At 40.8% G+C, this 27,437-nt stretch overlaps 1 protein-coding gene across 5 annotated transcripts in view; it reads left to right on the top strand.

Annotated features, from left to right (window-relative positions):
* The window catches only part of LOC122634499 (homeobox protein homothorax), a 352,644-nt gene that overhangs the window by 153,470 nt on the left and 171,737 nt on the right, over positions 1-27,437 (top strand). For 4 of the 5 annotated variants that reach the window (XM_043823494.1, XM_043823491.1, XM_043823492.1 and 1 more), the window contains exon 8: positions 1,877-1,885. The exons of the other annotated variant lie outside the window; for it this stretch is intronic. In XM_043823494.1, the coding sequence (XP_043679429.1) occupies positions 1,877-1,885 (9 nt within the window). The remainder of the gene's footprint in view (positions 1-1,876; positions 1,886-27,437) is intronic. 5 annotated transcript variants of the gene reach the window in all.

Below are 27,437 nucleotides of genomic sequence, written 5' to 3'. Positions count from 1 at the left end.
CTCTCTCTCTCTCTCTCTCTCTCTATGGATATAAGTTCTATGAATGTATAGTTGTTAATTTTAATGTATGGTTAAATATAGTCGGTCATAATAATTTCGATCGAAATGATTGTATACATAAATTGAACTAACGTATGATCTAAACGCAATTTGCCTTAGCTTATTTCGAATTCGATTATCGTCGTTCGTTCCAACAGGTGGGTAGGTTGAATATTACGAAAGCAGCTCACAGCATTGCACTCGTTGTAAGCCAATGGAATTAAAATTGACTGAATGAGTTGTATTAGTTAGAAATAAGAAAATCAAAAGAATAAAAACAAGAAGACGAAGGGATCCTTCTTGCTCTCTAAGGCAGGAAGCATTCACTGGCGCTTTTATCGATCGATTTGCCGTGTCGATCGGCAGCTAAGGCGCTAATGGGTCAGTCAGCTCGTACACGAGTAGACAGTCGACTCGGAAGCAACGAGCCGTGGAAGAGGATCGAGCGTGCGAAAAATCTTGAAACGGCAGCTTTTGCTCTATCTCCCGTTTCCCCTTGCCACTGTACCTCCTCCTCCTCCTCCTCCTCCTTTCAATGGAATCGATATGAGAATCGAAGTGGTTCGAGTCGTTAATTTAATCAGAAGAAGACGCTACGTCATCTCTCTTCCTCTCCTTTTTTTTTTTCGTCGATAAATTTTTTTATTTTTCTCTCTCTTTTTTTTCTCTTTTCTTTTTCTTTTTTTTTTTTTTTTTTTTTTTTTTACCGATACCAACCTACTTATGTAGATTCGAGCGAACTCGTCCCCTCGATAAATTATCCGATAGCGTATAATAAATAATAATTAGATAGTTGATCGATTTCCTTCTGTTAAAATATTAATATCGTTTTTATTATTACTATTATTATTAATTATGTTTCGATAACAATTTATTTTCAATTAAAGTCTCTCGTACTATCTTCTTTTGCGACACTCCGACATTCACACGGGAAGTGGTGCGCGGAATATAAAAGGACGCGTTATGTGGATCGCGTTATCTCTTGGTCGCGCCTAGGAATAATAAATAGAGATAGACGAAGGTGGCGGAGATAGGAGCTCGGTGTCCGCGTGTCTAGCCCACGCAGAGATTATCTCGAGGAATTATGAGTGACCATTTAAGCTTTCAGATTATATAAAAGCGACGTGTCACCGACCGGCAAACCGATCGACGTCGTTCGTCCATGAAATATGTGGCCTTTCTCGGTATTTTCTTTTTTTTTTTTTTTTTTTTCTTTTAATGTTTCTTTTTTCTCTTTTTTACGCACATTTTTAGAGAAAATTTGCTCTTTAAGGAAAATGAAAAAGGAGGTAGAGAGAGTGAGAAAAACGAAGAATCTCGGTTTAAGAATTTGATACTTGAAACTTGGAGACGAAGAAGGCATAGTAAATTTTTTTCTAATCGAAACGCACCTATTTAGCGCCTGAATGAGGCAATTACCGTGGAATCTCACGTGCCATTCGCGCTTTTTAACCCGACATGAAGTCATTGCGGTACGTTTTTCAAAGTCGGAAGAGAACGGAAAGAGAAGAGTGGAAAGTGGAGATGAGAGAGGGATGGAAAAAAAATATGAGATGTCTCTTTGATGACGTAACGAACGAAAAAGTTATAATTCTAAACTCGTTTAGATCGTTAGAAACGAAACGATAAATTTGTATCAACGAAAGAAGAGTATATATCGTAAAGATTATTCCTTTTGAAAATGTATAAAATATTAGTTTCACATTACTAATATATTTGATATTAATTTAATAATAATAATAATAATAATAATAATAATAAATATTTAATATTAATCTTTATTTATTGTTATAAGTAATAATATATTTAATATTAATTTTCATTTCTTTTGTTTCAGACGCCATGGGTAAGTTGAAGGTTGCTTATGGTTCATCATCCTGTAACTCTTTGTACTTATTGCGACTGGGTTGGTAAGTCCGATACCATTTCAACGCGCGTACGCGTCAAGGAAATCTGTACAACGAGAGCGTATGTACGTTAATGATCGTAATTAACGGTGCGGTTCGTTACACTTGTCCTCTCGCGGAGTATTCGCCCGGTCGCCCGGAGAAAACTCGTTGTACGAAGGAACGATTTAATCGACACGCTCGAATGTCCGAGCGTTCGCGTGCGTGTTGTGTGTGCGAGCGAGCGAGCGAGCGAGCGAGCGAGCGAGCGAACGAACGAACAAACGCGCGCGCGAGATCAACGATATTTACTCCCGGGTGTGAGTACATACACGCCTTCATAGAGGTAGAGTGAACGCATACTTTGCAGTGGTTCTCTGGATGGCTATCGACAAATTTCATTTCCGTTTGAAGTAAACGTGCCGGACATTCCTTCCTTTTTCTTTTTCATTTTTTCCCATTTTTTCTGTTTTTCTTTTTTATCATCCTCGTTTGCTTCTCTCGTGCATGCGAAAGGAAAATCAAAGGATGGTTGGGTGGGTGGTTGGTTGGATCGAGGGAGAGAGACAGAGAGAGAGAGACAGAGAGATAGATTATAAAAAACGTAAACAAAATGAAAGATTTCAATGTTCTCTGATAACAACTAAGGCGCATATTTCTAGACACCATATATGTATGTAGGTATGGAAAAATCCTTGAATAATAAATGTAAGTACAATGTTCTGTATAGGGACATTCACGATTTAAATCGACGATAAGATCGATGTTACGAGATTTCCAACGTCGCAAAGTTAATAGTTTCTCTTAACGTATCTACGATCTCGAAAGCCGGTAATCGCACGGAAAGAGATAATCGTATAATCGGTTGGTAATTATAGCAGAGTCGGTCGGTGGTTCGGCCAGGCATTGAATTGTTTCTTCTCGTTGCACGCTCTCAACTATTTTAACGACAAAGACCGACGTTGTTCCCTCGAACGACCGGACTGAGATTTTCTCGAAGAAGAAGACGCCGAGCTCTTCTGCTCGTTTCTTCTCTCGCTTAGATATTACGCGCTCGACTTTAATCGAGTTAATTAAATCGCGTGAAAGATCTTGGACGCGTATCATTCCTACTTCGGTACGATTTGATTTTTCTTTTCTTTTTTGTTTTCATTTCTTCTCTTTTTCTTAGTTTTTCGTTTTCATTCCTCTTGAAAGATCAACAGGAGGACGAAAGAAAATTTTGTGATAGGGTAGAACAAAATTTAATAACAATAAATGAGGTACGAATGTGAAAGATACGATAACGATAACAATATCCGAGGGAAAATGTCTCGTTTATTCTCGCAATGGATTCCAACGAAGCCTACGTGAAATCGTTAACGATGCGATTAGTAGGTATATAAACGGTAGGAGACCCGTATAGATCGCCCGTATAAATATGCATGTATATACATATGCATGTATATGTATTATATTAGTTTGCACCGCGGTGCGAGGCGAATGTTGCGAGTACTCCCCGCTGAGGCTAATCTCGCAGGATACGAAACGTGGAATTAAATCGACGCAACGGGTACGTTCGCGTGGGAGGCTGGTGGTTCGTCATTTTTACTGGATCTCTAATCTCTAATCTCTAGAAAATCTATGATAGTTAACGAGTTTGCCCGGAGTTATTTTCAATACCGGAATCGATTATGAAAATCGACATTGAGACAAGTTGATACGAGAGATAAAACCTTAATTGTTTATCGTTATTAATAAATTATATCATCCCTCGAAGATCATCGACCGAGCTAACTCTTCTTCTATCTCTCTATCTCTCTCTCTCTCTTTCTATTTATCTTTATCTCTATTTCTCGTTCTCTTTCTTGTACATAATGTTCACCATTGTATATATTCCCCTTTCCTTTTCTCTCGGGGCAACCAATACGCGCGAGTAGTTCTACTCTCCTTCGTTCAAAATACGTTTGCCATGTGGCGCGTCCGACGTTGGTCGCCGTTTAAACCTAATTACCGGTCACAGCGCTCGGTATTCATTAACGCCTGGAGCGCGAGTGTCGCTTATGGTCAGCACTCTCCTAGGATTCGAAGGAACCTCCCTCCTCCTTTTTCTCATACTCCAAAACCATTCCCTTCACGAACATTGTTCTGTTCTCCGTTCTCCTAAAATCCTCTCTTATGGTTACGTCGAACAAGTGGTTCCCCTAAATGAGAGAATAGATATACATACATACATACATACATACATACGTACGTACATACATATATGTGTATATACTATATAACGTAGAATGTATAGTATCATTTCATTAAAGATATAAAACCTTTCCAAATCTAAAGTGTTGTGTATCTACTAAAAAAAAAAAAAAAAAAAAAAAAAAAAAGAAACAGAAAAGGAAAGAAAAGAACGAATTAGAAACGTGTATTCAGTTTGATCGGGTACGACATAAAGGAAAGGATATTTCGAAAGGACCACCGCAGATAAGATAAACATCCTCAAGAGGGTGTCATTTCCGTCGCTTATTTTACGATCCTTTCCATGAAGACTTTCTTGACACTTCGTCGACTACCCTCGGGGCTAGCAAAGAACGCGTTACGAGCGAGCTCGTTTAACTCAGTAATTAGAATGCAAATGCCGTGCGATCGCGGTCTCAATAATTTTCAATGATTACATTGTGAGTACGTACAAATTAACGCCCTGCACGAAGCAACAGGATGGAAGGAAACTTTTCTCGCTTTACGATCACGATTTTTGCATTCGCGTTAATGCCGAAACGTTTACGATAAAGATAAACGAAATATTTAAAATGTCGGGGAACGATCGTTAAGAGTCCCTTAATTAGATTAATTAGCCGATAACCGCAAGTTTTAAACCCTCCTCTACCTCCCCTTTTCGCGAGAACGGACGAGAAAGTTTCTTGGTACGAAATTGATTTCGAAATTTTTATAGACGATATATATATATATATATATATATACATATGTACGTTGATTAAATAGATACTGTTTCTGTTTCAACGATGTAATCGTCGGAATATCGTTCGAATATTTTTGCTAAAAGAGAAGTCGAGTTATAACGACGACGACAATGACGGCAACGACAACGACAACGACGAAGATCAGGATGCATTTCTCGCTGGATCGCGCAATAATTAGAATGCAAATTCGTCGTGGCTCGACTTGTACGTATAAACAGGCTAGCGGTGGCTCGTGTTGCACCCTTTTCTATATACATCGTTCGGCAAACGCATTGGCCACAGCGAGTTCTCTCTCTTTCTCTCTCTCTCTCTCTCTCTCTCTTTCTCTATCTATCTCTCTCTCTCTTTCTCTCTCTTTCTTTCTTTCTTCGTCGATGGCCGGATGGTCGGGGGCCGTCTTTAATGCGTTTTCGGTCCTGGAAGCAGTAAAAGCGACGCCTTTTATAGCTCGTTATTCCGCGAACCGATGGGAACGAACGGACTGCCACTGCGACTCCTCTACGATAGCTTCTTCTATTCTCATTTTCTTTCTTTATTCCGCTTTTTTTTTTTCTTTTCTTTTCTATCGTTTTGCTTTCTTTTCTTTTTATTTGTTTCTTCCTTTCTTTTTGTTCTTTTAGAAGTCAACTCTTTCATTCGATTCTTTATTCCATGATTCTAATTGAATTATAATCCTTGTCAAAACAAGAATCGGTGATTAAATCTAGTAAGAAAAAGAAAAAGAAGAGAGGGAGAGAGAGAGAGAGAGAGAGAGAGAGAGAGAGAGAGAGAAATTCTCGTTATCTTCGTTGAACAAAGTTGCACGCGTTGCGGTCGTCCGGACAAATAGATTACGTGCTCGAAGGGATGCTTTTCGCGGGGGGTAGACTCTCGAAGCTGCTCACACGTGCTACGCACGTACGCGTTCGTTCGAGCAGAAGCAGTCCTCCCCACTTCTCCTCGCTTTTTCTCCCTTCTCCTTCTCCCTTCCAAAAGAAGCGTCTTCTCTATTTCGCCCTTCACCATCTCTCCTTTTCGACTCTCGAAAAATTGCAACGCGTTAGCTCGAAATCCTCTAGCCATACCATTATTAAATCTACGTTCGTATTAGATCGCAGGGTGCTGGTACGATTCGAGTTGAGTCGAGTCGAGTCGAGTCGAGTCGAGTCGAGTCGAGTAGAGTAGACTAGAGTAGAGTAGAGTAGAATCGAGTCGAGTCGAGTCGAGTCGAGTCGAGTCGAGTCGAGCAAAGCAAAGGGGGCCTTCGTAATGGACAGGAGTGGAAAGCATTAATATTCTCCTCTCGTAAGGACCATCGAAACGCGACGGGACGCGGATCGACGAGAGATTCGCGTATTACCGACGTTAACTCGATTCCACGGGCTCTACTTCTCTTAACCAACGATTGTATCCGCTGTGAGATTCTTCGTTCCTGTTAGAAATTACTAGGACATTCGTAATACGGTTAAACGTCTCTTGAACGAATCTAAGAAAAAAAAAAAAAAGAAAAGAAAAAGAAAACCAAAGAAAAAGATGAGATATAACAAAAGAAACGTCAAAGCATTTAAATATATCCTCAGAACAAATCTTCTTAATACGTCGAGTCAATTTTTAGGCGAACGAATTATCGCCATAGGATTCATATAAAAATTTCTCGCTATTCGATTCATCGGTCTAAAAGTTCTTGGCCGGAAATTCTTCCCACGATGGACCGCTTTACAGCATCCTCTTTTAAAACCCGACGATCTTTCCTTCCTTCTATCTCTCTCTCTCTCTCTCTCTCTCTATATATATATATCTCTCTCTCTCTCTCTCTCTTTCTCTCTCTCGACGCGTCATCGCGAAAAAGCCAAAACGATCTTGACTAAAATCGTCCGCTAAAGTGCTATCGCTGGCAATCCTGGGCGCAAGGGAGGATCCGAAAAAGCGCGAGCCTCTGATCTCACCGCGTGAGAGGATCTCCAGTTGTTTATCTACTTATTATGTCAGTCCGAGCTAATTGGACATATTTGAGGATCTGCCGGATGCTCGCACGTATCCTACTATAAGAGATATCCTCTTCTCTCTTCTTTCATTCTCGTCTACAGTGGCATCCGCGAATAGCCGCGCTTACAAGGGTATAATATCCGAGCGAAGAGCGAGACCGCTAGCAAGAAGAGTCGCATAACTTTCGCCGATCATGACTCCGGCCGCCATCCGTCTTTAGGAAACTATCCTCGCCATTGGAATCGTTCCGCTACGGTTAAAATCAACTTTTCTTTCTTTCTTTCTTTCTTTATTTCCCCTACTCTGCTGTGACTCCAACCCACCCCTTCCCCGCCCACCTCCGCCCCTTAGTTGTACTCATTTCTTTTCATCCTTGTTCGTTTTCATCGCCGTTCGATAAACTCGAGATAGCGAGAAGACGCACGTGGAAAGATGCATCGCTTCATCCGTTAGGATGACTCGTATCATTTGCAGCGGAAATACAATTTTCTCTCTCCTTCTCTCTCTCTCTCTCTCTCTCTCTGTCTCTCTCTCTCTCTCACACAGACACACACACACATTTTTTTCTCGTTCTCCTTCCTGTTGCTATCGAAAACTATCTGATTGGATCGATCGATTCTTTTTTTCTCTATTATAATACAAAACGGAAAAGTAGAAAAATAAAGAAAAGAAAGAAAAGAGAAGAAGAAGAAGAAGAAGAAGAAAATAAAAAAAATAAAAAAATAAAAAAATAAAAAAGGAGAAAGAAAAAAGAAACATACTTGTTGGAAAGAATTTTTGCAGGTGGATCCTGGCTCTCGAAAGTTAATACAGAGAAGAACTCGGTATTCGTCGTGAAAACGGCATTTTTCTTCTTCGTTTCATGGCACGTACTTATTTACGTGAAACATGCTATGGACCACGTAGAAAAGGATGGAGAGAGAAAGAGAAAGAGAGAGAATGAGAATGGCTTCTCGGTCGCGCGCATGTACCTACGTATGCTTGTGTGAACGTGTGTGCATATCCCAGGGCAGATCCGTACGAAAGTGCCGAGCGGGCAGCACCGAATACCAAACGAAAGGACTATCCACCCTGCGGATGATGGTGGCGCGTCATACATAAGGTATGACCATCGTCCGGCCAAAGGCCGCGAAAGAGATAGACGGAGAGAAAGAGAGAAGGAATATTTATTACGCTGGTGCGCCTGCTTTCTATAAGTATAAAAAAAATATATATATATATGTATAGGTTTAGATATATACGTGTATATAAATATATATGTATGTATGTATTTATATATACAAAGACTGTGCGCGGGTGGAGTGGAGATAAGAGACGAGGTAAACTTATCGAATCAATATAACGTTGCATCGGCACGCTGCACGGTCCACCTGTCCCTTGAGAGAAAGAGAGAGAGAGAGAGAGAGAGAGAGAGAGAGAGAGAGAGAGAGAGAGAGTAGAGTAGAACGAACGATTTTCTCGAGTGCTGATCAAAGGGAGAACCCGCCACCCGTATATTCGACTCGCGTAATATTTCATGAGGCGATTCCCTTTGTCGACGGGGCTTCGCGCGAGGAATAACCAATGGTTTTGGGTTCGGTACAACGTTTAGGGCATTTATTGCGAACAAGAATCGCAGCCAGGACATATCTTTCTCTTTGCCGATGTTAGTTCGATCGATCGGACCTTTGGTAATTAATAATAATCTAGATGACTTGCGGATCGGAATATAAGCGGTGAACTGTTATAATCGACTCTCGGCGTTACCTTGGCGAATTTTTTCAAGCATGGAAATGCGTCGCAATATAGTCTCTCTCTCTCTTTCTCTCTTTCTCTATCTTTCTCTATCTTTATCTCTCTTTCTCTATCTCTATCTATCTTTCTCTCTCTTTGACTGTGCAATATAATTATATCTTACGGTAAATCGTTCGACATCGGAGAACACCGGGATCAACTTTATCATCATTATCTTCGTCGTCGTCGTCGTCGTCGTCGTCGTCGTCTTCGTCGTCGTCGTCTTCGTCTTCGTCATCGTCATCATCATCATCATCATCATCATCATCATCATCATCATCATCATCATCATCATCGCAAACAGTGACAATGATGTCCTTGTAAGGTCGCTCAGCTTTCGACGTCCGGCCAAGGTCGGGCCCCGCGACAAATTCAAATTCCGACGAGGATCGAAGTTTAATGAATCGATTAAGGAGACAACGTGCCTCGCGCGCTTAATCTTTCGTCGAACGTCAACGGTGTACTCCTCTTGTATTTCTCCCCGTAATTCTACTTCGAGAGAGAAAAGTTTCAAAATTAACATGAAAATCTAAAATTATGCGGAACATAAATTTTAGATCTTTTTAGTACCTACCAGTTCCGATCAGTAATAGAAGGCCGATGAACGAGAGAGAAAGAGAGAGAGAGAAAGAGAGAAAGTTAAAGATTCGAGAAAGAGGGGAGAAGAGAGGCCGTCCAGTGGACAGGATCGATAATCTTCGGTGATCCATCTCGATCCAGCCGAAGCGTTCTCGATCCACGGTCACGCCCAGGGTAGATCCTGTTGGCTGGCCGGCGTCAACGCGACGTTCGTAAATTCACGGCGGACAAACTGGCAAGAATAGTTCGCATAATTTCTCAAGGCCTACCAGTTTTGACGGCGTCGAGCAAGTTATCTTGGCACAATCTCTTTGCTCCTTCTTTCCTCTTCGTTCTTTTCCCTTTAACGCTACCTCCGAAGAAAACAGAAAAAAAAATATATAAAAAAGAAGAAGGAGATAAAAAGAAGAAGAAGAAGGAAGAAAAAGAAAACGGCAGCATATTTTAAAATATAAATATTTTGCGGTTCGCAAGGAATTTTTGATTGTAAATAATCTTGATCGATACGAATGGGTATCATTATTATGATATATATTAAAGAATAATTTCTTTATATATAGGTAAATAGATACCAACATCATTCATACCAACAGAATTCAGAAAAGTCTTGATAAACGTTTGTTAGTCCCGTATCTACGTTAATTAGCGAGTTCCTCGAACCTCTTATTAATCCACGTCTTATCCGTCTCTATATCTCGTAACTCGTGTATCCTTGGGAGAATATATTTGCAAGATGTCTCATTACGTCAGCTAAATAGACAAAGACAGAGACTTGGAGAGAACGATCGATTATGTAGATAGATACGTCAAACGGTTACTAGTATTCGCTACGATACGCCCGCATAATCGTCGATCGAAGTTACGATAACGCGGAAAAATTGGAAGGAAAGTCGTCTTCGAGTGCTGGTAGGGTAGCGAGAACGCAAATGCCCGCATTTAACGTTTCATACGGTATGATCGCATCGTGTTCCAGATGCTTCTCGATTATAAACAAGTTGTGCTATGCGAAATTACTATAAACGACGTTATAGTCATATATATATATATATATATATATATATATATATATATATTTAAAATGTAATTAATAGAAAATGTTCTATCCTTTGACGGATACGAAATAAAGTGTCTTTTATTAGTTTGCAATTTTCGATTAAGTTAAAATGTTAAATGAGTAGTCATCGCTTGCTTGCATTCATCGGCTGGGATTTATATCGTGTAAAAGCGCGTAGGCGAACGCAGGAGATGCTCGAGTAGATCCTTTTGCAGATCCTGTCTTTACGGTTACGTAAACGAACAGGAGACGAGTTGAGACGAGACATGACAGAGAAAAAGAGAGAGAGAGAGAGAGAGAGAGAGGGAATACTGCCAGTTACGAGTCTTTTGCCGCTGTTCTTTTTTCTTTCCATTTTCTTTTTTTCGTTTTGTTTTTATATAAAAGTACTTGAAGCTAGCTAACAATTCGATAAAATCTCATATATTACAACTAGAAAATAATTTTCCCTGGCCGGTATGGTAATTTTTACTTTGATACGAACTACTTACGTCATTGCGATTCTCAATGGCTCGTATAACGTTATGCAATTAGCTGCATCGGAAATGAGTTGTCGCGTGATATTTTTTTTCGGTTGAGAACGCACTCGATTCCGGTTCGATAGTCGGATATAAAGACGAGGAGAGGTCGCCATTGGAAAAACAAGCGACGAGGTAGTAAAAGAGGTTCGAAGAAAAAAAAAGAAAGAAAGAAAGAAGAAAATAAAAAGAAGAAGAAAAAGAAAAGAAAAAGAAGAGGAAGAAGAAGAAGAAGAAGAAGAAGAAGAAGAAGAAGAAAAAGTGCTCGAGCGTAATGCGCTTATAATTAATTCTCGCGTAATTAGCAGAGCGCGTCGGAGAGGAGCGAAGAAGAATATAGCGAGGGGTTTTGAGGTGGGGAGGAAAGAGGTTTTATCTCGAATGGACGATCGTTACCAAGGTACTGCCTCGTGGACGACGTGCTTAGAGCTATCGAGTAACGCTTTGTTTTCGTTCTACGCCGGAAACGTCGAAGAAAGTTATTACTGAAAAGATATCGTTATCCATTGTTGAAAAGCATCTACGATAAATCTAAGTAAGGGGGAGGGTTGCGTCTCGCTTCGAAGAAAATTTTTGGGTCAACTTCGTGGTGTATTAAATGAGAGAATGATCTTGTTAATTACTTACGTTAAAGGAGCTCAATGTATTATAATTAAGAGAACTCGATCCAATCGAGTTCGATTAACTAACTCCTCGACCTTTCTCTGCGTCTTTTATCTTCTTTTCTTTTTTCTTCTTCTTTTCTCTCCCTCTCTCTCTTCTTCTTCTTCTTCTTCTTCTTCTTCTGTTTTCTTTTTTCTTTGTCCTCCTTCTTTTCTTTTCTTGTTTGATTTTTTATCTTTTCTTCTCAACCTTTCAACGTTTGAAAAGTACATAAATGTTGAACGGTTAAATTACGGAAGGATCGATTTTCTCGCGGCGGCCGTCGAGAATTCACGCCGTCGTTTCCGTGGCGCGTCGATTAACGACGGGCCTTTCGCAACGCGGCGAGAAGCATAAAACAGTCCGGAACATAGATCTCCGTTGCGGCCGGAAGCACCGTGTCGAATACACGGCTCCCTGCTCATTTTCTCGCCTCGCAAACTCGCGGTGGACGCGAGCGAGCGTGATGGTAGCGATGATAGAAGCAAGAAAGAGAGATGTGCTGCGAACAGAATGGCCGTAAAAGGAGACGAGAGACGGATGATAAAAACGTGTAATAGACTTTTAAAAGTAGCCCGGCTGTTCGTTTCGTATCTCTGCGAAAGAACTCTCTCTCTCTCTCTCTCTTTCTTTCTTTCTTTCTATTTCTCTTTTCTACCTCTTCCACTTAAATATATCTCCTCTTTCTTTCTCCTTTCTCCTTCTTGCGTCCGTCTTCCCCCTTATATGTAACATATTTCAAAGTATCATCTAAAAGTTTTGAAAATTAAGAAGAACCGTGAAAGAGAGGATCGTAATTTTCGTCAGAAAGAAAAAGCCGAGATCATTCGTAGACACGATCTTTATACAGTTAGAGAACACGAATCGGTAACACTATTGCTATGTAAAATTTACGCGGAAATATAGAGACTGTGTACGGCTAGATAGCTTCCAGGTGTTTCACTTCTGAAGGAACTCTCGTCGCGTGACACACTGTAAATCAGCAGGGCCCGACGTACTAGAGATACGTGCCTGACCAGTTTGATGGCCGCGGCTCATTAACGCGGTTCCTCGATGCCCCTCCATTCACAGGATCGACTTGTGTTGCGCGCGTTCACGTTAGCTCCTACCAGTATCCCCAGTATCCAGCATCCAACATCCAGCATCCACTTTTACGTGGATACTACGGACATGCTTCTCTTCGGACTCCTCCCACTCGGATGCCTTCCATTTGGATCATCTCGATCGTTCCTTTCGATCGAGGAGACATTTTTCTTCATAATATCTTATCGTCCGTCCTCTTCGAATGTAGTTATCCAGGAAATGACTGGACGTTTTAAACGTTCAGTAGATAGGTATATACGTCGTCGTCGTCGTCGTCGTCGTCGTCGTCGTCGTCGTCATAATCGTCATAGTTGTCGTAGTCGTTGTCGTAACTATCGTAGCAAATAATTCAACCGTGAAATATAGTATTAATTCTTGATCTCGCTTACTGATTGTGAAGGTACCGATTTGCACCGCTAATTTCGTTGCATACTTACCTGATGCAATAGGTACTTAATACTGTCTCTCTCTTTTCTCCCTTCTCTCTTTGTCTCTCTTTCTCTCTCTATTTTTCTGTAGTATATCACGTTACGTGGATATAAGTTTCCTGAACGTACAGGTTTAAATACGTTTACGAGGAGAACCAGCAGCGAACCTCTCATCTTTGTTCTCACGATCTTTACTAAGAAAATTGATCTCACATACGATAAAAGAAATAATGGGTATGAATGGGTATGACCGAGTGATCAATGATAATTATCATGTATACTCTGGTAGATCTTAATAGGTAGACATGTGTTTGATTAAACGAATTTATATATATATATATATATATATATATATATATATATATTTCTTCTTCACTTTTCTAATAGTCTAAAGAAGAAGAGAAAAAAAATCTATCGAAAAAAATCGTTTACTATATTCGCTTTTAAATACAAAGTTAAGATATATATACGTTTAAGTTACTATCGAAGTAGCAGCATTTGGAGGCAGCACGAGCCGCAGAAGAAGAAGACTCCAGAAGTGTATAGTCTTCTTTTTGAGCAGCCGTAGCCATTACCTACCGTGAGCCGCCTACTAGAGTAGCGACCTTCCCTCGCTACTCTCGTAGCTACTCTCTCTCGCTGCCTGGGATAGTCCGAGATCGTGGATAACAGTTATTAGGGGGCTTTTTATAATGTTCTTCCTATCTCTCTCTTTCTCTCTGCAAGCAGTGCCGACTTGAGTCAGTAACCGTCCAATCGACAAAGAGAGAAAGATAAGCGTGTTCTCTCTCTCTCTCTCTCTCTCTCTCTCTCTCTTTCTCTCTATCTTTCTCTCTATTGCACATCCGACGTAAACTTATGCGTAGGACACTCCCCGTCACTTGATTATATATAATTATCGGCATTTTAATAACTAATCATTTTCCCCCCGCTCTCTCTCTCTCTCTCTCTCTGTTTTTTTCTCTTTCTCTCTTTCTCTCTTTTCCACCACAATTCCGCGCGGAGAAAGAAGGAGCAGCTTCCGACGGCGAACTCCGCTACCGTATCTCCGGCTTCATTCCCCACCCTTTATTTCTCTATCTTTCTCTCTCCTTTTATCCATCCACTTGTTCGTTCCTCCTTTCAGCGACCATTGCTCCTTTTTTCTAAGAAACCCGTGATATCTGAAGAAGGCGTAGCAACGCCTACGGTGTATCGGATGTGGCTTCTTCCTCGATCGAATCTCTTCTCTCTCTCTCTCTCTCTCTCTCTCCCTCTCTCTGTTTGCACATTATGATGGACGTATGCATATATTTCTTGAAATGATAAATCTACTGGCTGTATGTGTACAGTATTAACATTTTATACGTAATTAGGAAATATTGAAGAGGTTTCTTTATTGTTTAGAAAAGGAAATGAGAGATAACGAAAAAGTAACGATGTTTAATATGAAATAATTATATCCTAGGAGTTAGTCGGATTCGTTCGAACGATTCGAGAAAAAGAAAAAAGGATATGAAAGATCGTCGATAAGTAAAGTAAAGTCGTTTAATTGTAGACGAGTTACGAATAATCGTCGTCTCGTATACTTCTTCTCTCTTGTTCCCGCGGAAACCGACGGCAAAGTTCCTAGGTAGTAACGTACTAGGTACTACGTCGGTGCAGGAGATAACGGAGAATATTTACATATTATCGCGGAAAGGCGACCCCGCACGAGCCAGCCACCTACGCCTCCTGCGGTGAACCTTCCTCGGGTTTAAAGAGAGAAACCGAGAAGGGCTGAGGAGAACCACCACGTTCCGGAGATTTCGAATCTTCCGTTGCGTGGAAACCGTTTTTGAGAGATACAGAGAAAGAGGAAAGGGTGCTCGACGATGAGATGGATTTACGTTCGTGACAAACTTTCCTGCCACGTTGCTACTCCCATTTCTTTCGTTTGATTCGAATTTTAGAGATTATCAAAAGGCTCTCTTTTATGTATGATACTTTTAAGTAGATCTTTAAGTATGGCGACGGTCATTAAAATTAAATAGTTTAGATTCGTTTATATTACTATTATCATCATTATTATTATTATTATTATTATTATTATTATTATTCTGTTGTAAATTATATATTAAACATTGTCACGAATGAAAGATCGATCTCTTCCCGATACTTCTAGATATTTCTAGATAGAACTCGGCGCTATAAATGTATCAACACGTGAAACGTAAAAATGGCGTCCCCCTTTTTAAAATGTATTCAAAGGCGTTTCTAATGCTTCTAGATCATGGATAAGCAAGCGTCGGGCATGGTGAACGGTTAGAGGAAAACGTTAGTGTGTATGAGGAATAAGTGAGTCGTCGAATCGCTTCGAAATCGACGTCTAACGAACCATTCGAGTTCGCGTCTCTTAAGCGTTCTTACCGTAGATAGATGTTTCTTTAAACGGCGCTGTACTCTCCATCTTGGTAAACGAACATACAGAGCACGGTCTCTCCGTATTTCTACGGAGTAAAATCGACGGGGAAATTACGTAAAGTCTCTTAAGAACGGGATAAAGCGAATTACGTGTTATAGGGTCGAATTGATAATTTTCCAAAACGTCGTTATCTCTTCGAGCATTAAACCGAACGAAACGAAATCAAAAAAAAAAAAAAAAGAAAAGAAAAAAGAGAGACAGAAAGAGGGAGAAAAAAGTATATAAGAAAAGAATAATAATTTCCAAAAAAAAAAAAAAAAAAAAAAGAAAAAAAAGACAGGACAATAAAGAAATAACGTTATTCGGCAAAATCTACAAGGATTCTATATTTTTTGAACAATTTTTTTAAACATTTCAAACGAAAGATCAAATCTACGCGAGTGATATCGAAGATCGACGACGACAATCTCGTTCGTTTTAGAAGCAAGAACATAGAGAATAGGAATAGGAAGAGAGAGGAAGAAAGAAAAACAAGAAGAAAAAACGATGAAGAAGAAACGAGAAGAAACGAAAAGAAAGAAAGAAAGAAAGAAAGAAAAAAAAAAACAGGGAAAGGAAAGAAAAAAAGGAACGGGATAACTTTGGAGGGAAAGCCTCGTACGTATTTCTCACGTCGTTCGGCCATTGAGTTTTTGCATAAAAGCCTAACGAGGGATTACGCAGTCGGGCGGTGTCCAGCTCGTAAGACTTTTTTTTCCCCATCTGCGAGAGAGAAGACGAAACTCCAAGTTCGTCGTGGTACGAAAAGGAACGAGTTCGGGAATCGAGTCGAGTTGAGTCGAGTCGAGTCGAGTCGAGTCCAGTCGAGTCGAGTTAAGTAGAGTCGAGTCGAGTCGAGTCGAGTCGAGTCGAGTCGATACATAATTCGAACGGCGAACCGGAGGACGACTTTTCAAGGAGGAAAAAGTCCTACATACGGTCCCGGTACGGTCGGCTACAGATTTCACGCGTTTGGAACATCGCACGTGAACGCTTTTTTCGGGATGCGAACGTTCTAATTAGTACTTCCCTCGAGCACCGGCCGACCGCTTTCTCTCACCTTTTTCTATCTCTATCTCTCTCTTTCTTTCTCTTTCTTTCTCTTTCTCAGCACCCTTTTCTTTCTTCCTTCCTGCTTGGACGGCTTAGGCTCGCGTGACAACGCCGCTAATTGGGCAAATATTAATGGACCAGCCTCGAGAATTTCGACTCCACCTTTCTCCATTCTAACACCGTGCTTTTCCCTTCCCGTTAGTCCTACCTTCGTATTCTCTACAATGTTCCACTAATCTAAAGGTCAAGGACCTCGTTCATTAACGATTATCTCGCGATCCTTGACCCTCTCGAGTATTACGGAAACACGAGGTGCACGCGCGAACGAGCCGTAATAATGCGTCAGCGGTGAAGGCAAATCGAGCGAAGTTAAGGAAGAGACCGATCGGTCTTCCTGAGGGAATAGGAAGTCCAATACTCCCTGCTTCCGGTATGCTTCCTTACGAGCCAGTCGGCATAAATCACGCAGCCCCTATTCGGTCTGGTTCGTTGCTTCGATATCGGCTAATGTCGAGAATTTTTTGGCCCCTTTTTCCTTTTCCTTATTTTTTTTTTTCCTCTTTTTTTTTTCGGTGGTACCTTTCGGTCTATAGGTTTTTGTTAGGATTTTAATGTTATTTTAATATCGTTCGAAGAGTAATTCATTCATTCGGTATTGTACGGTTTTCAGTAAGTGGAAATAAATCATTTTCTTACACGCTATACGCGATTACGCGAACGTTTTGAGGGTAGATTACGAACGATAATGATCTAAGGATCGAACGGACTCTTCACATCGAGGGGATCGGCTTGATCATGAATTTTTCTTTTTTTTTTTTTTCCCCTTTCATTATCGACGATACATCGTATTTATTTTCTATCGACTTTCTTTCTTTCTTTTTCTTTTTTTTTTTTTTTTTTTTTCTTTCTTGATAGCCACGATAATCACCCGATAAGAGAGAATGAAAGTATTGTATTCGCAATTGCCTTCGCAAATTATTCGGACGAGGTTTAAGGACGAAGACCGCGACCGTGAACGTTTTGAGGGTAGAATGGAAGATGCTGGAGCGATCGAGGGTGCGTCGGAATACAGAAAGGGCCGTGTTAAGGAGGATCGGGGGTGTAGGTAAATGTAAGCAGTAAGCCATTTTCCAGACGATGAGGCGCGAAGCCCTGCTCGAGTAAGCTCGCCCGTGCGCGAGGCCTGCTCCGGAGGCTCTTACACGAAGTAATCCCTGCTTTACCAACCGAGCCGTCCGGGGGAAGAAGCCACCCGCAGGTGTGACCCTGGGGCTTCATCCCCCTTTACCTCACCAAAGAACATATTTAATAACGCTTGCTTCAGTTACACTCTAAAACTTCTCTTTAACTCTGACTAGCTTTTATAACGTCTTGTCATTTACTTCGTTAGTTTTTCATAATATATATATATATATATATATATATATATATATTTGGATATATTTCGATTATTTTATATATATGTATATGTGTAATCTATATATCTAATTGAATGTATCTAATAGAAATGTACTGTATATATATATATATATATATATATATATATATATATATATATATATATATATATATATATATATATATATATATATGGTATAAGATAAATTGGATATTTTATATTATATCGGACAATTATTCCGATACATTCGTTCGAAGATATTAAAATAAACGCGATACGTAAGAAAATAGGTACGCGAGGAAAGATCGTAGGAGAGAAAGAGCAGAACATGAAGCACGACCATGACACAAAATCACCGCCTAGATTTCCTGTTTTCGCGAGTCAAGTTCAAGCGTTCCTCCCGACAAGAGCCACTACGATTATACACCCACGTGGAGCGATCGTGCTGAGGGAGGGCAATGCAAACACACACATACACATTCTCTCTCTCTCTCTCTCTCTCTCTCTCTCTCTTTCTCTGTCTGTCTGTCTGTCTGTTTGTCTCTTTCTACGCAACGATGAAATTGCGTCAGTCTCGTTACTCGCTCACCACGTACGGCCATTATTCGCTGGCGAGAAATTGATCGATGTCGATGCGAGATATCGTTCGATACACTCCTCCCCCTTCATCCACCAACGTATCACCGGCTGTGCACTAGTCGAGAGCGTGTTCCGCTTCAGCGACGCTTTCCGATCGTACATCGTCGATTCGAAAGTCCGTTCTCGCGTACGAGTCAAAGAGAAGAGAAAATAGTGAGTGAAAAAAAGAGAGAGAAAAAGAGAGAGAGAAAGATAGAATGACAGAAAACTATTCTTCTACAAATCTCGAAGGCGATTTTAATCAATCGATCGTTTACGCGCGGAGAATCCGTAGCGCGTTTTTCTTCGAACGATTAATTACAGAGCGTTGGACGCAGCTGCGGGACGCAACAGGGACGTAGAAGACGCGTTAATAATATTGTTCTAAGAAGCGTGGCAGGAAGCGAAGGGAGGAAGAGGAAGAAGAAGAAGAAGAAGAAGAAGAAGAAGAAGAAGAAGACGAAGAAGAAGTTTCGCCACTCGATTGTGAGCGAAGCGCGGCAGTAAGAACTCAATTACTGTTTCATCCGATTGTAGCCTCCTTCTTTCCTTCTTCTTGTTCTTCTTCTTCTTCTTCTTCTTCTTCATTATTATTATTATTATTATTATTATTATTATTGAGATCTTTTTCTCTTTCATCTTCGATACGATCGAGAAAACGTCTTCTTTCCTTCTTAGAAACATTTTCATCTCTTAGTGCGAATAATATCGCGAATAATCTTGCCAATTACTTTTGCGAATACTTTTTATTCTTTTTACTTTCTTTTCATTTTTTTTTTATTCATTCATTTATTTATTTATGTATTGTTTTTTTTTTTTCTTTGAAGCTCGCGACAACGTCCGTTCGTTTTCGTCCCGCCCATCCTCCGCCCTCGTCCCACTCCTTGCATCCCTCTCGAAATGTCATAAAGCTCGTTCGCACGACGCTTCCTGAATTCTTCCTTTCAAGTGAAACGCACCGTACTCACTTACCAATCTCTTTTTTTTTTTTTTCTTTTTTCTTTTTTTCCAACCAAGGACCTTTACCAACCAAGGATCATAAATTAACGTTTTCACTTTGATGCTATTGCGAGAGACCAAGATGATATAGCGCTCAACGTACTACCTACGTTGCGATCATTTTCCTCCTCCTCCTCCTCCTCCTCCTCTTCCTCTTCTCTCTTCCTTCACTTTCTTCTCCTCCTTCTTCTCTTCTTTTAATTTCCAATCGCGAGCGAAACCGTCTGTTTTTAGGAACAGTCCAGCTGTCCGACATCGCGGCCGTTAGTCTAATTTAAACGGACGTTATTCGGGCGTCGAGTGCATTGCCACGTAATTAGCGGCGCGTAATCTGCCTGCGTGACGATGCCAACGGCACTATTACTGTTCTTGTCAGTGTAAAGAGAGAACCAAAAGGAAGAGATAAAGAACGATAGAAAAAGAAAAAAGAAGAAGGAATTAAAAAAAAAGGAGAAAAAATATACTGTTTCTATATATACATACACACATATATATATATATATATGATATATGTGTGTGTATATATATATTGAAATTTGTGCGTGTATATATATATATATATATATATATACATATATATAAAAATGAAAGAAAAGGGAAAAGCAAGCAGTGAATTTTTATTCTATAGTAGTTAATCGTTAATTGAATTAAATATTACTCGACTCTGAGCGTCAATATTGGCTGGTATATGTGACACCTGCGCACAGAGTGAACAGCTGAGCAGTCAATGAACCGCGATTCGTCGCGCTAATCTGACTTCAAATGCCGCTCCTTTCTCAGCATGCCCGATAAGCACACAAGAGTGGCCATGCATTCGTCGGCTTATAACGGCACCTTTCTTGTTCCCTCTTTCGGCAATACACGTGAATTCACCTGTCATCAAAGAGTCCGACGGTATATTAGAAGTGGAATACATTAAGGTTCAAGCCTCCCCTTCTGACTCGATTCTTTTATTTCGAAAAAAAGGAAAAGAGGAAACAGAAAAGAAATTTAGCTGGATAGGCGACTAGACTATTTTTTCTTTTTCTTTTTCTTTTTTAACATGAATAGACCTATGCAATATAACAGGTAAAATGGAATAAATATAAGAAAGATCGAAGAGAAAGAAAGAAAGAAAGAAAAAAAAAAAGAAAGAAAAGAAAGAAAGAAAGAGGAAAAAGAAGAAAAATAACAGATATAGCTGTCTACGCAGGATAGTCAGGCTATCGAAGTGGATGTACATCAAATTCGTTAGATTAACGAGAAAGGAATAGTTCCGGCTGTGTACACGATTATCGCGTTTAGGCCATTCTCCAGGGATAACTCGACGAGTTGCGCCAAGCTAGAAGGGTGACGGGGTGCAACAACGATCCCGTAGCTAAAACGGATTTTAATGAGGGACTCTCGCGCTCCGCTCAAATCGTATAATAGCGTTCGCGCGAATTTTACGAACGCAAAGCTTTTCCCCTCTTTGATACCCTCTCCACTATCACCACCATCACCACCATCACCATATCACAACTACCACCAAATGCACTTTCCACCCTGCCGACGTTACAACCACCATGGTCATTCATAGTTTATATGCTACGAACACGCGGCCGCCACCGCGTAATGGTCGCCCGTAAAATATTTATCGCGGAAATTAGTCCCACGATGATATATTCTACCTACTCTCATACTATCATAGATTTTAGTTGGACAAATACATAGACGCGTTCATTCGCTTGAACGATACTACGGATTGGTGATCTCGACGCGTTTCAACCATCCCGATATATCGATCTTTGACGATTCGATACTCTCGATTCTTCTCTGTCTATGAATAAACCTACGTGCGTTAGATCGTTAAAGGTCTCGATTTATCTTGGATAAAAAAATTTTCTTCTTTCCCTTCTCTACCTATACGCATATACACGTGGAAACGCGTACCGAATGATTTTCAATTCTTTTTCTCTTTTTTTTTTTCAGGTAAGTTCACGACACTACGGGAAATTATAAGAGGGCTGCAGCAGCACATCGGTCGTGAGTAGGATAAACGTTCGAAATATCGATCGATAAAATGTAAGAGGCGTGTTTCGAACGATACGAGAGAGCCATACGAACCGATCGCGATCGTGAGCGCGATATTAATGAGCGACACTTTGTTGTTGTTTAAAGGCCGCGAGAACGGAGACCAGGGAATAAAGTGCGTCCGCTATAGTAGCCACGATTTGCTATTACACGCTATTTAGCCAACGACCGGCGTACAACGCGTTCTCCATTATCTTTACGACTCCGGCAAAGCCAAGCCGCTACTAGAAAGGGTATCCGCACCTTTCTGGACCAATTCGTCCCTTATGCTCATTTTACCCGACCGTATTACGTACGCAATTCTTCCCTCTAAATTTAAACCCGATTTAAATATCTAATCGAGTCAAAATTCTCTGCAATCAATTCCATTTCAAATTTCATTCGTTTCAACTGTATTATCGTTTCATCGAACATTAAATAGTATGCTATAGGATTATAAAAAGCGATAGATAAGTACTCTCTCTCTCTCTCTCTCTCTCTCTCTCTCTCTCTCTCTCTCTCTCTCTCTCTTCCTCTCTCCCTCTCTGTATTCAACTACGCGTCAGAGTTGTTTTGTTACTTTACAAGGATATAAAATCAAGCTGACGTAATTCTCACGTAATTCCCTTATTTCGATCAGAAATTTATGGAGAAATTCTCGATACAAACGTCCATACCTATTTGCAATATATATTTTTCCCTTTTTTTTTCTCTTTCTCCCCGTTCAATTCTTTTTCTCTCTCTCTCTCTCTTTTTTATCCCTTTTTTTTTTAACAACGCCATAAGTAACGTTATTATCATCGAGGTATCGTCATATCCGTGGGCGCGCGTATTCCAATCGTAGAAATTCCCTGGTAATACGTTGTGTGTGCCGGTATGTGGAGCGAAATTAAATCGCGTGGCCGTGCGTTAATTAATACGCATTGCCATTCCTCGTCGATATTCGCGCGCGATAGGTAATATGGGGATCGCTTTCACAATGTGTAATGCTATCTAATTAACATGAGACATTCGCGGATCGGTCTAATAAAAGTAACTAAATAAATTGCTAGCCTGTCAGTGTTGCCGTCAGCGCGATAAATTATTACGCGGGAATAAATCAGTGCGCGGGCTCCGATTGCGAGTTCTGCTACGAACGATATAATAATGTCTTTCCCTGAAATACGAGCCTCGTCAAAAATAACGATCCGACGATGTAATCCACGAACGATGAATTTTACCGCTGAATTTCCACGAGGGTTTCCACGAATTTTAGTTTGCGAATTTTAAAGGGACACCCTGTAGTATTTCTCACGATAAATTTCGCCCGCTGTCTTAACGTGGCGAGAATGCAACGACGAGGTCGAGATAAAATAATATGAAGGTGGTGGAGGAAAGGGGGTGAAGTAGGTGGGATGAGGGTGGAGTGCGGTGACGGCGGGATGAACGGTGGGGGGGGGGGGAAGCGAAACGGGCGAATACAATTTGAATAACTAAGGGAAGTCGCGAGAGCCGCGAAATCCACGAGGGATATCAACTTCTCTCAACGTTCTGACGTTTGCCGGCGGTGCTGTCCCGCGGATACGCTGCGGAGGAAACGCTGTGGGTAAGAGAGAGAAAAAGAGAGAGACGGAGAGAGATAGAAAGAGAGATGAGAGAGGCATTAGCATCGAGAAGTGCCAGAAGTTAAGCTCGTCGCGTCATTTCGATGTCTCTTTAACTCGACCCTATCTCTTTCTCTCTCTCTCTCTCTCTCTCTCCCGCTCTATCTTTTTCTCTTTCACACACCCACACGCATAGCTTTTCGCGTTCTGTACAGTTCCCTCTTTCGGCCTTTAAAATTTCAAGTTGGAGGCGTCGCTTGTTCAGCCAATGCGCGTAACTTCGAGTTCTACGTTCCGACAACTTTGACAATTCGTTTCATTTTAATACACACACACACACACACACACGGATATACGTATATGCGTACTCGTACCTAAATAACTGGTAAAATATTCACAGTAAAAACTAAAGGCGATTATTGTCGTTACTTTTTTTTCACGATATTCCATTTTTATCTCTTATCCGAACGGTATAAAATATTTAACTATACATACATACGTACATATATATATATGTCTGTCCTTCTCTTTCTATCGCTCTCTCTCTCTCTCTCTCTCTTGTACTCATCGTCGTTTTCCCTCGATGTCAGTTTGGTGACGGTAGTACGGTACATACTTGGAAACAATTTGCGTCTCTGAGTTGGCTGTAATCGTCGGACGTTACGCGTGCTCCCTGTGGGACGCGCGAACGAACGGGACCCGTCGACTACGAACGGGCTAGGTTCTGGTGACCCGAGGACTTCCCGGGGAGAGTTGGACGTGAGTTTCCTCGAGAGTTCCGGAGGAATTTCAAGAGGTACGATAGGGTCAAAGGGTGGTAAGAGAGATAGACTAGAAACTCTCTTGGAATCGTCTGTTTATCGGCGGTAGTCGACGAGTTGTAATTTATAAACGTGTACGTCGTTTCGAAGAAGATTTTCTTGGTTAAAAGAAAGACAGAAAAAAAGAAAGAGAGAATGCGGAAAAAGAAAAGCAAAAAACAAAGAGAGAGAGAGAGAGAGAGAGAGAGAGAGAGAGAGAGAGAAAAGAAATGGATAAAAATATAATCCCAATATAAATGCTTAAGTACTTACCAACCTATCTAACTACCTATCTGCATACATATAGTGAAATATTTAACGAGCAACAACGAGCAACGCGGGACTAATTCTAAATCATAATTCCAAGTTCATTCGAGTAGTCTGGTGTTATCGGAGCTAGTAATAATTCAGTTTTTTAATATGCTAAAAATGGGAGAGGGAGAAAAAGAGAGGGATGAACGGGTTCGGCTGGTGGGTGCAATGACGTAGGGCGTCGGAGGCGTTGGTGGCGCTGGGCTCCCACCGGCGTATCGATTCCTCGATGCCGGGCAAGGAAAGCCACCCTCTTCCCTCCCACCTTCCTCTACCTACGTCTCCACCTCCGCGGCTCTTCCATCGCGCCAAGCCCCTTTCTCGAGCCACCCCCGGGCGGCCGTGCCGTGGTAAACCATTCCTCTCATTTTCTCTCTTTATTCTCTCTCGCTCACTCTCTTACTCTCTTTCTCTCTCTCTCTTTCTTTCTCTCTCTCTCCGTCTGTCTGTCTGTCTGTCTGTCTTTCTTTCTCTTTCTCTCTCGCACCATGCCGATAAACGCTTCCCTCTCTGATCCTCCTACATAGAAGCTCTTCGGTCCAACCAGGATTCACCTACTCTCTCACGTTCCTCTATCATTGTGCTCGGTCAATTTTTATTGGTATATGAATTTACGATATTATAGAATCTAGAGAGCACTGTCTAGCCTTTCTTTCGTTCTATTTCTTCCCTTGGGGATATACTCCGTTAATTCAACGTTTAACTCGTTAATTATTATTATTATTATTATTATTATTATATATATCGTAAACATTTTTAAATATAATTCATTCGACATATTTATATCCAATTGTAAAATCATTAATAAATCCAATATCAGATATCTTAGATATTAAAATGATATCTTAACAGATATCGAAGCTCACGGTTTACCTCTATTTCGACGTTTCTACGGAGCCTCACCGCCATTTGACCTCGCCTACATTCATAGAAGCATCCGGTTGATAATGTCGTCCCAGTGTTGCGCGGCATTGGGTTAGTGCAGGCACGCGGCTGCACCGTTACAAGAGAGAGAGAGAGAGAGAGACGCACATACACAGAGATAGAGAGAGAGAGAGAGAGAGAGAAATGGTGGGGGAGTGACTGGGAGGAAAGGAGGTGGTAGTACTCCGAGAGGCGGGGAAAGGGACGTTGTGCTCGTAAGGGGTGCTCGTTCGCGCGGAGGAGAGGGTAACGGTTTGGGGTATTAAATCATAGAGCCAGAGCGCCTGCCGCCGCTTTACTGCCGGATAAAACGCAGTGACTGTTATGTTATGGACCACCTGTATGCCTCGACCCTGAACTCACTCTCTCTCTCTCTCTGTCTCTCTGTCTCTCTGTCTCTCTGTCTCTCTAACCAACTGGAATCTGTATAGGTCCAAAAGAGGAAGAGAGTCTCTTGTTAGGCTCGCAAGAACGTCTGTACTTTCTCGACGGATTATTCGAAATATAAATTTTTAGAAGATTTTTGATATTCTACGTTCTATTTTATTGAATTCTTCTTAAAATATATTATACGTACATACATACATACAAGTATAATATATGTGTGTAAATATGATTTATTCTAAATTATACGAAACTATTATTTTTGTCATTTGTGGTTGAAATAAGTTTTTCGTGTTTAAGGAAAAAAAAAAAAAGGGAAAAAGAAAAAAAGAGTAAAAAGAGAAAGAAATATCATTATCGAGTTTGAATGTAAAATAATGAAAAGACTCGACAAAGTTACCCGTCATCGTCATCATGGTGGTCAGAATAGTCGGCCGAGTCACGATCGATGTTTCTGCTATTTTCTCAGGTGTTTCCGCTTTTGTAATTAACGTTCGACGCGCACTTGAGTAACCGAGGAACGGTTTTCACGTTCCGTCCGTGGTACTTCTATTATCGTGTAATACATTGCGAAACGTCGCTTGTAAATTTACGCCCGACGTCGATAGTAATGCGACGGGGCGTGTCTCTCGCGAATGACGAGAAGTTATCATCTTGGATCTTAAAAATTTACCTGTTGTTGTTATTGTCATCGTTTTATCTTATTTTATTTTCTCAGGTAAAACTCGAATCCCTCCTTTTACCGTCAATTTTAATTTTTCTCCGAAATCAAATTCTAACTTCAATATGGATAAATTATACGCGGTAAATATGTATACAGTATTGAAAATATTACATTCGTTTCGTTTATCAGATATGTTAAGAGTTAAATTCGCGATCGTTTCCACGTAATCTTAAAAGAAAATCGGTAGAACGATTTGATTCAAGTTAGTAATTAAAGCATCGAGTCCGACAGGTCAGAGAGAGGTATGCGCTCGTTAGGAAAGGCATTCGCGAGCGGAAGCAGGCGCTTCGCACCTAGGTTCACTGCGTCTCGGAAGGAAAAAAGTCGAAGGAAAAAGGTTTTCAAGAAGGGTCGTGCTCGAAGCGTAAAGCAAGATGAGAGAATAAAGAGATATCGACGGAACTTTGAACCGTATTCGTACTGATGGATCTCTCATTGCCACCTGATCTTTTTTCTTCCCTCGTACTTGACGCTTGACGCACTTTTTCTTCTTTTTCTTTTGAGGCTTTCTCAAAGATGGCTATTTAAGATTATCCATTAATAGGTACGATTCATTATTTCTGTCAATAGACATAAGTAAAGCTTTAAGTTGGGAAACACTGTTACGCATGCACTCGAGTCGCGTATAACTAGTACTATGTCCGCCTTTTATACAGAACTCGGATCGAAGTTTGCAAGGCACGACCTTCTTATCTCTATCCTTTTCTTTCCTTTTCTCTTTCTCTCTTCCTCTCTCTCTCTCTCTCTCTCTCCTTCCCTGTCTCTCTGTCTCTCTGTTTCTCTACCACTCTCCATAACTCGCCGTCTCTTTCTCTCGACCTCAGGAGGGCAGGCATTTAATACAATAAAGACATTCAATGGGAATTAATCGGATATCTACCTTTCTACCGTCGTCTACTATACAGTGCATTATTGTATCGTCATATTGAGTGGAATAAGAGAGACGGAGAACATTGGAATGCAAACTCTTTTGTCTTTATTTCGCTATCATTATCACCGTTGAACTTTTTCTCTAATCTTTCTCATTGTTCACCATCGCTAGGAACATTAATAAGGCATAACGTTATCTATCAGTTTCTCTCTCTCTCTCTCTTTCTCTCTTTCTCTTTCTCTTGGTTCTTTGTCCGCGTCCGTTTACCTTTTTTAAGTAAGAGTGACACGCTTCGAGGGCCAGCACCCTTCGCTACGGTCGTTCGTCTTTCGCGTCTTTCTTACGTCGTTGCATTCGTCGGTGCATTCTCACGTGACGTCTTCTCGAAAAAAA

Source organism: Vespula pensylvanica, chromosome 15, assembly GCF_014466175.1.
Source record: "Vespula pensylvanica isolate Volc-1 chromosome 15, ASM1446617v1, whole genome shotgun sequence".
NCBI lineage: Eukaryota > Metazoa > Arthropoda > Insecta > Hymenoptera > Vespidae > Vespula > Vespula pensylvanica.
This window is presented reverse-complemented; position numbering and strand designations above follow the sequence as displayed.